The sequence below is a fragment of the Hydra vulgaris genome, chromosome 07, assembly GCF_038396675.1.
Source record: "Hydra vulgaris chromosome 07, alternate assembly HydraT2T_AEP".
Taxonomy (NCBI): Eukaryota; Metazoa; Cnidaria; class Hydrozoa; order Anthoathecata; family Hydridae; genus Hydra; species Hydra vulgaris.
In genome coordinates this window covers 13,427,919-13,445,409 of record NC_088926.1, presented here as the reverse complement: position 1 = coordinate 13,445,409, position 17,491 = coordinate 13,427,919, and the positions used below count along the sequence as shown (strand labels likewise).

Below are 17,491 nucleotides of genomic sequence, written 5' to 3'. Positions count from 1 at the left end.
GCTTTTTGTTATCTTTAAAAAAAGTGGATTTGCATGATTCTTTTTCATAAAAAAAATTATAAGTTTTTCCTGTTAAAAATTTTTTGCAGCAAATTTTTTTTTGTCAAATATAATGTTGCCATATTTTATAATTATTACATTTGGATGTTTTTACTTTTTTAGCATTATATATATATATATATATATATATATATATATATATATATATATATATATATATATATATATATATATATATAAATATATATATATATAATATATATATATATATATGTAAATATAAATGTAAATAATATGGCAACATATACATACATATATAAATATATATATATATATATATATATATATATATATATATATATATATATATATATATATATATATGTATGTATGTATATGTTGCCATATTATTTACATTTGGATGATTAATTTCTAATAATTACATTTTAATGATTTCATATTTTCTTAACACTACATTTAGATGTTTACATATATAAACTAAATATAAAGAAGTTTGTTTTGGATAAAAATGGCTTCCAGGTAAACAAATAGTTTTTAAATTTATTAAATTTATATAATTTTATATTTAATAATCTATTTACCTGTTTTTTTACAGTAAATCGAGCCCTCTGCTCAATAAACTAACAATAAAAAATAGTAGAATGTCTTCAAGATCATCATTCATCGAAAATAAACATCTTAGAAATGTTTCATCAGATTTAAAACGTGAACCGTATGTTTTTAATAAGAATCTATTGATTAATGATGAAAACGCATCAGATTATATAAATCAAGCAGCACAGTATAGTCGATACCAGTATTATAATAAGCTCTATGCGCTAAATTCAACAAAGTTTGTAAGTTTTTTTTTTTAACATGTTTATATGTTCAAAAGATTTTAATTTTGGCTACTTTTTTTTTTCTTTCTATTAGATTATACCAAATCATTTGGTACCTCGAGAGCTCTTTTGGCCTCATATAGGTCCAAAAGGTTCCAAACAATCAAGTATTATTACGATGTAAGTATTATATCTATGTAAATAACTTTTGTAACTTTTGTATTTTAAATGACATCCATGTATGATGGTCATTTGAATTCAGAACAACTCTTTTTTAAGATTATTTATAAAACATTATTATTAACTAAGTTATTTGTTAAATTTAATAGCTAAATTAAATGAACTTTTTTAGATAAATATTAGAAATAAAAAAATTAATAGAAATAGTAATAAAATAATAAAAATACAAACTTTTCTGTATTCTTTTAATCAAATTGTTTTAAAAACAAAAACTAAATTAAATTTATTTTTTACTTATTATCTATTTTAATTATAAAATAAAGTTGTTAGTTTTATTTATCAATGTTTATGCATTGTGAAAAAATGGTGAAGGTTAGGTTTTTGTTGTGAGGTTTTGGTCATCAATGTTTATAAATTGTGAAAAGATAATGAAGAATTTTTAAATTATATATTTCTTTATTTTTAAACTTTTAACAGCTTTGCTATTTGGAATACAATGTTAGGAACTTCTTTATTGAGTCTACCATGGGGTTTACAGCAGGTAATATTTTTTTAACACTTTCAATGATTTGTATCTTCTTTATTTTGCCAGTATGTTCTCTGTGTGACCATGCTCTCTCTGTGACTGTTAATGTAGAATATGAGTTATTATAACTATATATTTATTGAAAAAAAAAATTAAAATAAAACAACTAATAAAGAGTCTTCTCAACTGTAGTGGCCCCTCTTAGCCTAGTGGAGCTTGAAATTAAAAAAATTTAGGCAGTGCATTAGTTGCTTGTATTATGTTAAATTGTACAAATGTACAAATTAAGAGCTTTGTACATGAGCTTTGTACATTTTTATTTAATAAAAAGTACTACAGATTTTGAATCCTATGACGCTCCTAGTAGTACTGTGTTTAACTTGCTTTTTCAAGCAGCTTTGTTTATCAAGGTTTGTGTTTTAGTTTAAGGAAGGATTGTAACCAAAATTTATATAAAAATTAAAAAAAGAAGATTTTTTTAGAAAATTGCATTGTATTGCGTTCCTCGTAGCCTCTGCTCTTTCCTAAGAGTATGCATTTGATTTTTATGAGATTTTTAAACTTACAAGCGGTTCTTGATGAAGACTTGATAGTCTTCTGCAAGTGTCTGCCTTCTTTTTATTTATTAAATCAAATACTTGTATATTTTTTGTTTATTTATATTTTCTAGTTGGAAATGGATTTTTTTAATCATAACTATTTAATTTATTTGTATTCAGCACGGCTTAGATTTCGACTTATAATTTATTTGTGTTTATTTTTATATAAAGTTTCAAGTTCTTCATCAATGATTCTCTGTGACAAGACCTAATGGTCTTCTTTAAGTATCCGCGTTCATTATCTATTTATTTATTTTAACAATATCTTCACTTGTAATTTTTCTCTTACATATTTGTATTTGTATCTTACATATTTGTATTTATTGATTAAATTAGTTGAATGTGTAATAAATTTATAATAAAGTTATATTTAAAAGAAATCTCAAACTTTCTTAATTCGATAACAATACAGTATAATATTAATTCGAAATCTTCAAAAAATTTGAATAAATGCAAAGTTACCATGAAATTTCCTTACTTGAAGTAGGTATTATGAGTAGATTGTAGTTGAAGGTTGTATGAGTTAGGAAAACATGAAGATGGGAGAGTTCCAAATCTTTGATGTGCAGAGAAAAAAACTAGATGAGTAAAAGTTTTTAGAGCATGGGATAGATACAGTAAAAGCAACTTTGCTGAATGACAAGTCACCTGAGATTTGGTTGATGAAACAAGTGATGATAAATATCATGATTTTTAGAATTCGAGAAAGAGATGCAACCTTATAACATTGGGGCAGGGGCTCAAGCTTGGCAATAACAAAGCAAGTCCAACTACATTTACAATTCTGTTTTGGACTTTTTCTAGAAGAGGAAGAACATCGTCAGAAGAACTAGCCCAAATATGATAACAGTATTCCATATAAGGGCAAATAAGAGATAGACAATGAGGTAGACAATAGAATCGGAAATAAGGAAATGGTGAGCACATTAAAGTGAAAGAAAAAAATCTAACTTTAAGATGCTAACTTTGTAATAGATAGTTTAATAGATTTGTAATAGATGGTTTTAATAAGAAGTCAGTAGTGAATTTGAGAAGATTCAGTGAGAGGCCATTTTGAGTTTAAAGTTTGCCATTCATCAGTATAGGAATATCAACAATATTGGGATAATTGTTTGCAGTAAATAGCTGAGTTTTGTTTAAGTCACAAGCTAAATTCACAAGCTACTGCAAGTCCTAAGCTGTTAGCTGCCTATTCTAAGCAATCAAAATGTGATGACTTTTTGTCAAGACAAGAGTATATAATTGCGTCTTCAGCAAATAGAGTAATTTTAGATGTTTTCAGGAAGATCGTTAATATAGAAGAGAAACAATACAGGACCAATGATAGAACCTTGTTATATCCCAAAAGCAAGTAAATAAAAATGAATGTTGGCCTTTAAGTACAGCTTTAATATATCTCTCTAGATAACTTATTATATATTAATAATATATAATAAGTTATCTAGAGAGAAGCAGAGAAAAGTGTTCTGGAGAGAGTCTGGATCACAAGTAGTTTAAAAATATTATAATTTGATAACCTTTGAATTCAAGAGGATTTTTCAACTGTATATCTATCAAAACCATATCTGTAGTGGCAAAGTTGGCTTATAAACAAATGATTGGTTTATGAATTTTGGATTTATTTTTTGAAAAAAATTGGTTAATGAATAAATGATTGCTCAATGACTTCAGTTATCACTGCATACAACTTATTCGGGATGCCCACTTGAAAATATTTTTAATGCTAATGAATTCAACATTTTTTTTATCAATGTTTGCCTAACAAAGACATTTAAAAAATGAAAAGTGGTCAGCCTTCTAGGTGTTGAAGGTGGTTTTAGCTGTAGATGGTGTTGAGTTGTCAAAGGTAAGAAAAATACTCCTTGTCACTATTAGGCTTGACCAAAAAGTTGTATGTGGGCAGAATTATTTGAGGAATGGGTCAAAGAATTTGACCTAGAATATTTTGTTCCCCCAATGGGCAAAGCAAAATACCACAATTTAAGTTAAATTAATTTTTTCTGAACACTAAACTTTTAGTTTAAGTAATATATAGAAACTAAATTTGGTGAAAGCTTATCTTTCTTCCACTAATTACAACCTTGATCACCCAAACTATGGATCAAGGAGAATTTATTATGGACTATTCTATGGACTACTAAAGGTAGTTGTTTTTTATCCTTGTTTTTTCTTCTTTAAACTTTACAATAAAAATCTCTTATCAATTTTTTAGAGAACATAATTTACAAATTCAAAAAATTATGACAAGTTCTTACTCAGTAAAATTAAACTTAGAAAACGTTCTTTCAATATAAATTTTTTTTATAAAAAAAGTGTTTATTAGGGTAAAGTGTTTATAATGTATAAGCACTTTTTATTTAATTATCTATTCATTTTTATTTAATTATCTTTCATTTTAATAAATTTTCATATTAATAAAATTTCATTTTAATCAATATTATTTATATTTAATACAGTTTATTTTGTTATAATTTTAAAAAAATGAACAAAGAATTTTAATTTTATTTATTGACAAATTACATGTAACTTTTTTTGATCTTTTAGAGTTGTAAATAAATGTTCATTTTTATTAAGTGTCCATTAGTTTTTTTGTTTTTTAATAATTAACAATATTAGATTAATGTGTATAAAAAAGTTTAGCAAAAAATAATAATAATGCTGTTTTAGGTAACAGATGCTTTGCAATTCTTGTTCCACTATGATGACAACTTTTAAAAAAGTTTTCCACATTGAGTAGATCTACATTAATTTTTTTGTTTTCGTACCGTTTTTTAATCTAGTATTTAAGATCTTAAAAAAATGTAAAAAAATAACAAAATGTAAACTTTTAGCTCCCTAGTATGGAATAAATCAAAAGTTTTTGGTATTTTTAAAGTTATTTTTTATTTTTATAAAACCTAAAGTATGTACTATTTTATAACTACTATATAAATGAAATTAAAAATTTCATTATATATATATATATATATATATATATATATATATATATATATATATATATATATATATATATATACACACAAACACACACACACATATAATATATATGTATATATGTATGTACACTACCAGCCAAAAGTTTGGATTCAGTTGTATTATTTTTACAAAAATTGAAGCTTGTTTTATTTTTAACAACTATAACATTAATTTTAAGCATTTATTTTGACTTTTTGATTTTAAATATATTTGTGAACACATTAGTTAACATTGAGTGTATACAGGGTGGGGTTTTACAAATATCTCCTAATTTTAGAGAATTGTTATTGATAAACTATTCTAATAAAACTGCTTTTTGCATATCTTATGACAGTTATTTATCTGCTGTCAGAAACACATATAATTGAAAACACCTTTGGCATTAACACAAACATGATTGAATCAAGTATCAACTAAACCATTTGCAGAAATTGATTTTTGGGGTGCACAAAGTATATGCTGCTGTTGTAAAAAAAATTAATACTTATAAGAATCAAAAATTAAAAAAAAAATGCTGGAAGATTTTTTTAAATGTCATCCTATTTTGTTAATGAATGGTTATGTTTGTGGGTGTGTCTATATATATATATATATATATATATATATATATATATATATATATATATATATATATATAATATATATATATATGTAAGTATGTATATATGTATATGTATGTAAGTATGTAGTTAATAAAGTTGTCATTTTAAAAAGGTCTGTCTGCTATTATTATATACAATTTATTATTGCTTTTTTGTATTAAAGAGTGGATTTGCAATGGGAATTACATTAATTATACTGATGGGAGTAATTTGTTTGTTTACTTGTCTGATGATTGTCAAAAGTGGAAAATATGCAGGTTTGATGTTTTTGATGTTTTTAGCGCCAAATAGTTTCTAATACTTTGACAGAATGTGAGTTTTATATAAAATCTTATTAATAAATCTTTGGTTTATATATATGTATATATATATAGACACACTTTTTATTAAAAAATCAGGATGTTGTTTAAACAAGCTTTGTTGCTTTCTGCCCAACTACATGTTATGTTTGAAAAGACTATTATGTTTATTGATGGTTACTCCTCATCCCAGAACTTAGCTTTTCTAATGAACAATTTTTAGCTTAAACTGCATAAGTACAAATAAAATTAATTAATAATTTAACAAATAAAAAGGAAAATGTTTGTTATTCCATTAGAAAAGTTTCTCTTTATTGTATGGAGTATTTTCAAATTTTAATTGCTGATCTAAAGTTCTTCTTTCTAGTAGGGTACAATTTTTAGTACTATTTTAAAACATTTTAGTTAAAATTTTGTTTTTTTTAATGAGAAATTTGTTTCCTCTAGTTGGATTTTATTGGGAATAATAATAAATAGATGTCACTCAGTACAATTCTGCAACTTGCAACTTTGAGAAGTTAAAGATTGCTAATTTAAATTAAAGGTTAAGGTTAGAAAAAATATTACAAAATTCACTTAATTCAAACTTGATTTCCATATACAAAGTAAATACATCAACAAATTTACTTATTTCCATCTTGTTAAATTGAGCAATGTTTTTCATTTTGTAATTCAGGGAAATACCAAATTAATGGTTACACTTTTTTCAACATCTTCACTTCTTATAATGTTATTTTTAGAAATGAGTAAATGATTTTATAGTATTTTTAGAAATGAGTATTTAAATGATAATGCCATTCAAGATAAAAGTTAATAATTTGATTTTGTATATCTATAAGGAAAAAATATATAACTAAACTTTAAAAATAAATTTTAAATAGTATAAATTTTAAGATTTAAATAAAAAACTAAAAAATAAGTTAAACAAATCAATCATAAAAAACTCAGCAACAATTTTTTTCTTTATAAAAATATTCATATTGGTTACTCAGTGTAATTAAGGTGATTTACAAATTTTCGAATTCTTTTATTTTTAATATTTAAACAAACTTTTCTTTTTTATATATAATTTTCATATATAACTTTTTACTACCCATAATAGTGAATCTAAAGGACACCATTTTAGAGTTTTTAGATCAATTTCGCTCATCTAGGTTAACATGAATTTAGTTAAAATCTTTTGAAAAAGTTCCTTAATTTACTATTAATCCTAGTTCTAATCGGTTCTGATGTATATTAACAATAAATAGTTGTCAAAATACAATATTTCTATCAATTTTCACAAAAAATACTAGAATTCAAACCAAGAAAGTGCTTATAATTAAGAAAAATTGCCAATAACCGATCAGAACAGATCATATTGTTAAACTATAATGTTCATTTCACCTAAAAAATGTTTTTGTGATTGTGATTTTAAGAAGATTTTTTTAAAAAAAAAAGAATCTTCGGTCTGCGTTTTTTCGCTATAATCATTTATATTTTATGATACCGCAAAATTTATCATTTTAATTTTTTTCATCTTTTTTATAATTCACAGACCTGATCATATTACGGAAATATGTCGTAGTCAACAAAATATCATACAGACGCTATAATATTTTAAAATTGCCTTAACTACACTGAGTAAGTATTTATGATAATTGCTTGATCATTAACCTTTATTTTATTTGTTGTTATAAGTTATAGTAAATGTTATACTACAATTTGTTTGTAATTACTATAGTTTATACTATAGTTTATTTGCAATTAGCTATATATTTGATTAAACTTGGTTACTGTAATATTTAAACATCAACAAATAAATTTTAAGTGTACTCTGTACCTTTTTAATCAAGTGCAAAAGATAGTATAACTCTTTAAACTAAAATTTAGGGCCAACATGAGTAGGTGTCAAGTAGGGGGAGTGCCTTAAAGTTTTTGCTAACTTGAGGTAAATAGTCCCATAGTAATAAGCTCTAACTGTTTAAAATAACAATGCAGATGAAAAAACTAAAAAAAATAACATAAATCAAAAAACCACAAAAACATGCAAATGAGCATAAATAGCACTAATACTTACTTGTTTAAGATTGCTGGTTGATAAATTATAAAGCTGTCTTGTATGTATCTAATAGATGTGTTGGAAACCCCCACAAAGGAGTCAACTTTTGTTATGAAGCTAAACTTTAGTGTGATAGACAGTTAGGTACAAAAGTATTTGAGGAATCATAAATTTATTATTGTGATATCATAGGTGGTAAAATCTTTAGCAAGTAAATGAAAAAAACAAACCATTGTTGCTTCTCTTTGAAAAAAAAATTTAAAACACATAGAAGAAGAATCTAAGAAGATTGTTACTGTTGATAAACTGGCAGTATTAGTTACTAGTTGTGAGTTTTCATCAAATAATTATTAATTTTTTGGAGTCCTTTTGGACAGTGGAAATGCTAATGATGTGGCTTTTGTACTCCAAAATCAGAATTTTTAAATATCTGAGAATATCATTGCTATGTGTGTTTTTATGTCAGTTTTTAACACAAGAAAGAAAACAGGAGCATTTCTAACCCTAGAAATGCTCCTGTTTTCATCAGAGTTTTGGGACAACCAGTTCTCTCGTTCTTGCATTAGCACTACATTGCTGAGATCCATATAAAATGGGGCACCAAAGCTATGTTTAAAAAGCAAACTGTTCAACCTTCTAAACATGCAGTAGTAAATTACCTTGAAGCATACAAAGCTGCTGAAATTACCCTAAAGGATTGGAATTGTGATGTTGGTATCGCTTTATTAAAAGTCTTGACAGCTATATAGGTTCTCAAGACATTTTTTAATAAAACACTACCAACATCTCACTTTTAATTACCTGTTTCTCTTTTATTCATACCAATATCACTAGTGCATGCCACAGTCTGAACTCATGCTAATCAAGTTCTGAAATGTTAGAAAATAACTGTAATCAAGTGATTCAAGATGATTTAAGTTTTTTTAATGTATCTTTAATAAAGCTTACAATTTTCTTTACAATAAAGTTGAAAATGTTCCATTTTCAAGAAAACTCATTTTTTCTTTAAAACTCGGTTTACTTGTAACTGTTCGCAACAGTAAAAAAAAAAATTTTTTTTTTTTTTTTGAGGTGGGGGGGGGAGGGGGTTATATAATGTAAAATAGATAGGAAACTTTTTTAAGTTTTTAAAACTATGAATCAAGTTAATGAACATTATGAATCAAGTTAATGAAATTTATTTCTGGCACTTGTTTTTGCTTAATTTTTGTGTTGTTTCTTTTATTTTGTTCTAAATACTTAAAAATTCATTTTTATTAATTTTAAGTGGAAAAAGAAAATGTTGAGTTTGTTGATATTTGTGAAAAGTATCTTGGAAGTATTGGAAAGTTTGTTGCTTTTATTTTTGGTCTTGCTGCCTTTATTGGTGCAATTATGGTGTATTGGGTGCTTATGTCAAACTTTTTGTTCAAAGTTGGTGTTTTTGTTCATGGTAATTTAAAAAGTAATTTTTTTTTTAAAATATGTAATTTTAATATTTTTAAGTTTATTACTTTGTTTTATTTTAGTAAAGGTGTCAATGGAAAATCAAGCATTGGTCCAAAATTACCATGAAAAAATTGTAACAGATGGTGTATCAGGCAGTGCAGGTTTAATATTTTTCGTTTTTATAATAATAGTTTTAATTTTGTATTGGTAACAATAACCCTGGAAGCTGTTGAATGTATTATTGGTAGTTTTCTATAATATTATAAATGAAGTTATTATCAATATAAAGTGTAATATGAAAAAAATTATAACATATATCTAGTGTTTGTCTTTATTTTTTTTAGCTTTATTTTTTGTGCCATAACTTTACAATTAGAACAAAAAAAATCTTATGTTTTGTTTGATGTCAGCCCAACATACATTTCATGTATCTGTTTTCCACACATCGGCGCATAGCTATTTTTCTTAGAATTGTCACAAATAAAACAATACCAAACCTGGTCAATAACCACAGAACTTGATTTTAATTTGATTTTAATTTAATTTGATTGATAATAATTAGTCCATTTTGTAGCGATTGGTGGCTGTTTCTTTGGTTTTGTAATGATTGGTGGCTGTTTCTTTGGTTTTGGCCTTTTTGGTATTTTCACTTTTATATTTTCACTCTTATGTTTTTGTAGACAGAACTCTTAGCATGAATAATATTCTCAATCGGTGAATTTTGTTTAATAGAATCAATTCTTTCAGGTTTTGGCAATTCAATGTTTTATGGTTCTGTTCTGTCTTTTTTTTTTTTTAATGGAAATATTGGAAACAAAAATGACAACCTTTTGTAGCAATTGCATTACAATTCCGTTTGTAGCAATTGCATTACAATCATAAAATCACGGTGAAGAGCACATCCAGCATTATGGTAAAGAGCTCATTCAACATCACAGTAAGACAATCACAAACAAATCTAACATCACAGTGAGACAACTTCTGAGACATTTCAATTCTGAATCGTAAGCACATCCAACATCGCTGTGAAGAGCGCATCCAACATCACAGTGAAGAGCACATCCAACATCATAATGAAGAGCACATCCAACAGTGAGACAACTCTATTCTGAAATATTTCAATTCTGAGTTACAAGCACATCCAACATCATGGTGAAGAGTACATTGAATATCACGGTGAAGAGCTCATCCAACATCACAGTGAGACAATCAAGCATATCCAACATCACAGTGAAACAACTTTATTCTGAAACATTTTAATTCCGAATTACAAGCACATTCAACATCACAGTGAAACAGCATCAATATGAAACATTTCAGGTTAGAGTTGTTTCACAACAATAGTTTTCAGTTGATGCACCTTCATTGTACCGGGTATTGCCAGTAACAAATTCAGAACTGTTTTTGCCATTGCTGCTACTTCATTTTTATCAACAAAAATCAGCTTAATGTGTGTTCCAGTTTCAATACCTTGAACAATGTTTTAGCATCTGATATATTGCTACCATTAGTTAAATGCACATCTGTACTGATTGTATCTGATGCCATCAGTATCAGATGTATTAGATACCATTAGTACAGATGTATCTGATGGTGTTGGTATTCCACCAACACCATCAGCAGTCTTTTTTTCGAGAACACAAAAAATTCCAGCTATCTCATTTAAAATCAAAATCATGTAATATTCAGAAGAAGGATGGCAATGTTTGGAAAATTTTTTGAATATTATAGCTAGAGAATCATGCTTGTATATTGAACTTGATGGTGCTACACTTAATTGTTTTTACTTAACATGATACTTAAAAAAGTAAAATACAAATATTACATTATTTTCCTAACTTATTGCATCTTGATCTAGTGTACTATTAAAAATTTAAGTATAATTAATTCTTTCATTCAAATGGTTTTTATGTTAATGTTTACAAATTTAACTTTAGAATAGAAGTAGGATATTATTGGCTTTCATGTAGAGATTTAAAGTAATTTAAATTCAAACATGTTGAATGAAAATCTTGACGCAAAAGAGCAAATGATTATAGTTCTATTTAAAAGTGTGACGTACTTTAAGACCCCTAATAAAAAACTTACACAAATTTTATACTTTTAAGAGTGGCCAAAAAAATTAAAAAGAAAAAAAAATTGTAAAAATGTTTTTTATTTAAAAAAGAACAAATCACAAAGGTGTGAATATGATTGATTTGAGCCCTGAAACTTGACTATGCACGCTAATGGACACTTTAAATTTCTAATTCATACCCACAAAAGCAATTCTCAGAAAAATCAAAATGTATTACACATTTATTAGAATCTGTAAGCATTGTATGCCAACACAGGTCTCTATAAACTTGGTACTCTATCCTTAAGTCAAAAACATATTTCCTGAAATCTTAAAATTCTTCACAAAATAAAGTTACAAGTTTTGTCATTGTACCATGTACCTTGTGGCCAACTTTGTATTTTTAAAATCGTAGCATTCTTTTTTTCAACAACAGTATTTTTCCATGACCATGTATTTATTTCCAATGAAATTTTAATCTCTGAATGACTGTTATGACATCTATGACATTCAAGATAATTGCAAACCTTTGACTTAGGATTACAAGCTGCTTATTGTGAAATGTCTTCTATATTTTTTTCACCATTATGCTGCAAGATTTTCAACTGATTTTGTCTCCTAGAAAGATAAGATTATTATGTCTTTTACACAGTCAGGAATGACAGTCTTTCATGGTTGGTTTATGCACCCAGAATAGACAAAGCTTTGTAAACAAAGTGTAACTTAAGATGATAACCTTTAATTTTAACCAACTAAATTGTATCCTTGTGATCATGAAAACCTAAAATTATCATCTCTCTCAGTAGATTTTCTCAAATGTTTGAAAGAAACTGTTGCTTTCTTTTAAACATAACTCCAATTAGTTAATATTTCCTCAAATACTTGGTTTGAAGTGTATATACAAGAAGACTCTTTCTTATCTGTTGGTGAGAACTAATATTTTTCTCTTATTCCAACAACTAAAGCATTATGGAAAAACAAAGTTTTTCTCAAATCGCTAGACACATACATTCTGCAACGCCTTGTTTTAGATCTAGGTGTATTAATTGTATTCCTCTGCAATGGCTTTTTTAGTTTTGTTTAACATTGTCTAACTTTGTTTGGTATGTAAATGCATTTTCGTTTCAACTTGTGACCAACTTATTTTATGATGAATGAATTTTATAAGTACTGATGATAAAGAGTCAATTGTGAGCAATCCTAGAACACTGTATTCTTGCTGAGAAGCTCTTCACTTGATTGATTTGAGTTTCATGGCAGTACCCATATTTATAAATAAAAATAAATCAGAAATATGTTCATTTAGGGTATTCAAAATACCAAATATAATGTTTATTTATCTACACAACAGTTTTGACTTTATCAAGCGTGTATAATTTATGTACAACCAGCACTATACATTTAAAAAATTATCCATGAGTAAATCAGTTCAAATAAGCAATAAGCAAAAGAACCAATAACAGGCCTTCTTGTAAGAGGAATGCCATATACGGTTATACATATAATATTTTGTTTTGACAACTTGGCCACAGCTCTTTGCAAGTTTTGATAATTAGGGCATTTAAAAAATGTGCTGAAAAAACCAAAACAGACTTATACTAAAATTAAAAATAAATGAACCATAAACTGAAAAGAGAAAAAAAACTAAACTAAATAAAAAAATCTTAATGATCGATAAAGTAAATAAAAGATAAACCAGAAAAAATAAAAGCATAAAATTAATGTCTTTATTTTAACTTAAAAGTGTTTCACTTCATAGAATTTAAAAAAGATCAAAGTTTTAAAGTTATTTAATACATTCTTAAAAACTTAATTAAAATTTTGAAACTTTGATGTTATCTAATTTCTATTAAGCAAATAAAACATAAAAAAAAAAAGATCTGTTAAAAGAATGTGAACCCGCATCCAATACCAAACTAACAGTTGCATCTCATATATAAAAACATTTACTCATCCTAAGCATATTAAATTGTCACACTAGCATTGTGATATATAATAAAACTATTTGCATTTAAAGTATTAATTGAGTTGCTTCTACATTAAAAAATTGTTAGAACTAAATTGTTTGAACTATTAAGACGCTTTTAAATTTAAAAAGTATATTAATTTTGTGCTTTTAATTTTACTGGTTTATTATTTATTTGTTTTATTATTCATTAAGATTTTGTTTCTTTTTTCGGTTTATGGCAATGGAGTGCGACTCCGCAAAATTTGCATTAAATATATATATATTTATATATATATATGTGTGTGTGTGTATATATATATATATATATATATATATATATATATATATATATATATATATATATATATATATATATATATATATATTTATATTTATATATATATATATCGATCCCCCAGAAGTATAGGGAAATAACTAGAAATACCATAAAGTTGAGAAATGGCCAGTCAAAGTTTTGCTATAAGTTTCGTTATCGCATAATAATATGCACATACGATATTTCCTAATTTTTTTTTACAGTTATGTTCAAAATATATTAAATACCATATCTAAAGAGATATCTTGACTAAAATTATAATTTTTATGTCAATTAACTCAATGTTTTCTACTTGTTTCCTTATGGTTCCAGAGATGTCTATGACATCAAACTAATTTCATTTATATTTGAGTCCTTTATTTAGGTTTCATTAAAGAAAAGAAAAACCTTAATAGCAACTTCATATTTTTTATTCATTTACAGTTATAAAAATTAAGTTGTAAAATTAAAAAAAAAAACCTACAATTAAAAAATAATCAAATAATACAACAAACCAAATAAATACTATTAAATCAATCAGAATCACTATCTTTGTGTTGCTCAGTCGTTTTCAAATCTTGGTAAAAAGACTAGTATCCTTTTAGAATTGCGCATGAATGGCACAAATCCATCAAATCCTTTTTTTTCTTAGTAGAAATGGTCGGGCATTGGCTGTTTATCTTCTTCAAAACCACAGACACTTGCGAGCCTCTGGTCTTGTACCTCACATCAATTTTACAGAAATCAATATCTGTGTATGAAGTTTTATAGTATATGATTGTTGAAGTGGATTTTTTGCACATTACCATACAAATGTCGCTCCATAAAACTTTTCCCCCCTCTGTGTTTACATTAAAATTTCTTCCCGTGTTGGATTGCAAGTCTTTCAAATCAATAAAATCAGAATAACACATTTGATTTATTTTGTACCTAGGATGTGTTTTTTTGGCCATAGATATTATAGTTGATAACTACGATGGCAAGTATAATTTGTCACCTCTCAAGAAACTTTTTTTTTTTCGATTAATGCGTGCATAGCATCACCTTAATTTTGGCTGTGGCCTACCACAAAAAACTAATGAAGTATTTCTTCAACATATTGCGAAGTATTTACTGTGTGAAGCAACAATGATGCTACAAATTTGTTTTTCTGTTGCCCCGCACAGTTATCTGAATACATAATAATTCTTTTTTGCTGTCTGTGTTTTGAAAAATTCAAAGAGACATGTACCAATTTCTTTGGCACCTCTCTTCCCAATGCCTCATGCCACAAATAGCAATAGCCTTCTTTTCTTCCAATGTTAAATATAGTAAAATTGTAGCAATTCAGTCTTCACTTATAAAAGAAACTACAGTCATCTCAAGATGGAAGTGGGATAACTGCCTGTAAATCAAAGCAAATAATTTCTGTATTTCCATCTGCTGTATTTAAATCATTCTGTTTCTCAGTTTGACATAATTATTTTTCATTTAAATGTCTTTGATAAGACACATTCTGCAATATCTTTTCCTCCTCACTTAAATTTTTAAATGTTTTACATGTTTCACATAAGTCTTTTTTAGGAACAAAAACCTAAATGGAATTCTGTGTTGAATATCATCTCGTAAATATTTCGTTTAGCATACTCCTTTCCTTCTTCAACACATTTAGTCTCATACATTCTGTACATGGCCGATATTGATAAACTTCTGTACAAATATTTTCATGCACTCCTTGACCTAGTATAATTTGAAAGAACACATGGAAAAGACTTAATATGATCCCTAATATCATCCTTTTTATAATCACTCACTTTTACACCTCCATTTCCATGGTGACCTCTATCATCAACTTGTAGTACTCCTACATTTCTTTTTCGTAGTTGTAAAAATCATTTTACTTGAAATATCGAACGTGCGCATAAAAAATGTTTTACATACTCTAATTCGTATATTATTTATTTCAAAATAATAAGCATTATTGTGAGTTCTTTTACTGCCAGGTGTACTCATTCTATACTTCGCTATAATATTCTCCATACACTGCAATATAAAATTTCTTTGCAAATTATTATCCCCCAATTTCCAAAAACTTCAATGAATATCTTGCCAACCGTTTTCAGAAATTTTTGTAGAACATTTAATTCTGCATGAATCCCCACATGGTGTTCCAACATTTTTTGCATCAACAAGTTTTTTGGAGGTTCTACTTATGTATTGTTGTCCACTATTTCTTTTAGTTTTAGAAATTTTTTTTTTCCACGTTTCCATACAGCGTTATTTTATTGATTTCCATACAGCGTTATTTCGAAATATTGCTTGAAACTGAAACATGTACAATATTTTTAAATTCCTTTTGGAAATATTTTGATTTACTACTAAAGTTATAGGCGAAGGAGAGTTGGTTCTGTGTGGAACTGAAAGTTATGAGTGTTTTTAATGTATTGCTAACATAAATTCTTTTTTGGAAATTTCGGACTTGTTTCCTTATTGTTCTGGGTGATCGATATATGTATATACAGTATTGGACAAAACATTTGCAACCAACATCGAACAATGCTAAAAAGTGTTCCTAATTTTACATGTCTTAAAAACGAAACGAACTATACTACCACAGCAAACAGTTCAGGAGTCTGGAGTCATAGCATGCCATGACATGAGCAATCAGCTGACAGGTGACAGCATACAGGCAGAATTTCGTTGACAAGTGCCATTTTGCAGTGGACAAAACAAGTGCAACTTTTTTGGTTTGTCTCATTTTCTTAAGTCTGGTCCGTGTCAACGTCACGGAAGTTTTTTAATAATTAAAGAAAGTATCCAGAAGTTTCCAGAAGAAGCATCTGGAAGCACCCAGTAGCATCCAGAAATATCCAGAAACATTCAGAAGCATCCAGACGCATCCAGAAGCTTCCAGAAGCACCAAAAAGAAGCATCTAGAATCTTCCAGAACAGGTTCACACAGGTTCATTTTACTATATAAGAGACATGTAAATCGACATGTAATTCAGTCAATATATGGAAGTCAATCAGTCAGTATTATCAAGACAGTTTATCGAAGTGAGTTTTATCAAAGTGTTTTATCGAAGAACATCAATACAAGAAGTGAAATACAACAAGTGTTTCATTACATCAATACAGTCCACATCCAACCAAGACGTTGTGTTCCACAGCATTATTGTATCATCACAAGGTAAATGTAACACGGTAAGCCTTGAGAAGCGTGATTATTTATTTTTATTATTTTTATGACTTCGAGTGCAAAAATGGCTCCTGACAGTCTTGGATTGGAACTAAGAAAGAAAATTATTGGCGATTACGTAAGTGGAATGTCACAAAAAAGTATTTGTGATAAGTATTGCGTGAAAAAATGGACTGTATCAAGACTATGTTCCAAATATCGTTCTACGGGGAAGTTGGCAGCAGATCACAAAGGTGGAAGACCGCGTTCCACCACTTCTAGAGAGGATTCTATGATTGTCAGATCCGTCAAGAAGGATCCCTGGATATCATCAGTCGAGATCCAAAAGCAATTAGAGCTGCATGTATCTGACCGAACAATCAGACAACATGCTATTAAAGCCGGATTGTTTTCTCGACGCCCTGCAAAGAAACCGCTGATTTCACTAAAAAACCAGAAGAAAAGACTCCTGTGTGCTACATCTCATATTGACTGGAATGTGCAGAAATGGCGAACTGTCCTGT

General features: G+C 27.2%; 1 protein-coding gene across 2 annotated transcripts in view; it reads left to right on the top strand.

Moving 5' to 3' along the window:
* LOC100212807 (dolichyl pyrophosphate Man9GlcNAc2 alpha-1,3-glucosyltransferase) overlaps positions 1-17,491 on the top strand; it is a 118,900-nt gene that overhangs the window by 80,731 nt on the left and 20,678 nt on the right. For both annotated transcript variants that reach the window (XM_065801115.1, XM_065801116.1), the window contains exons 2-8: positions 482-540; positions 617-857; positions 934-1,019; positions 1,497-1,560; positions 5,886-5,979; positions 9,330-9,494; positions 9,571-9,651. In XM_065801115.1, coding sequence (XP_065657187.1) covers positions 530-540; positions 617-857; positions 934-1,019; positions 1,497-1,560; positions 5,886-5,979; positions 9,330-9,494; positions 9,571-9,651 — 742 coding nt within the window. In that variant the 5' untranslated portion in view covers positions 482-529. The remainder of the gene's footprint in view (positions 1-481; positions 541-616; positions 858-933; positions 1,020-1,496; positions 1,561-5,885; positions 5,980-9,329; positions 9,495-9,570; positions 9,652-17,491) is intronic.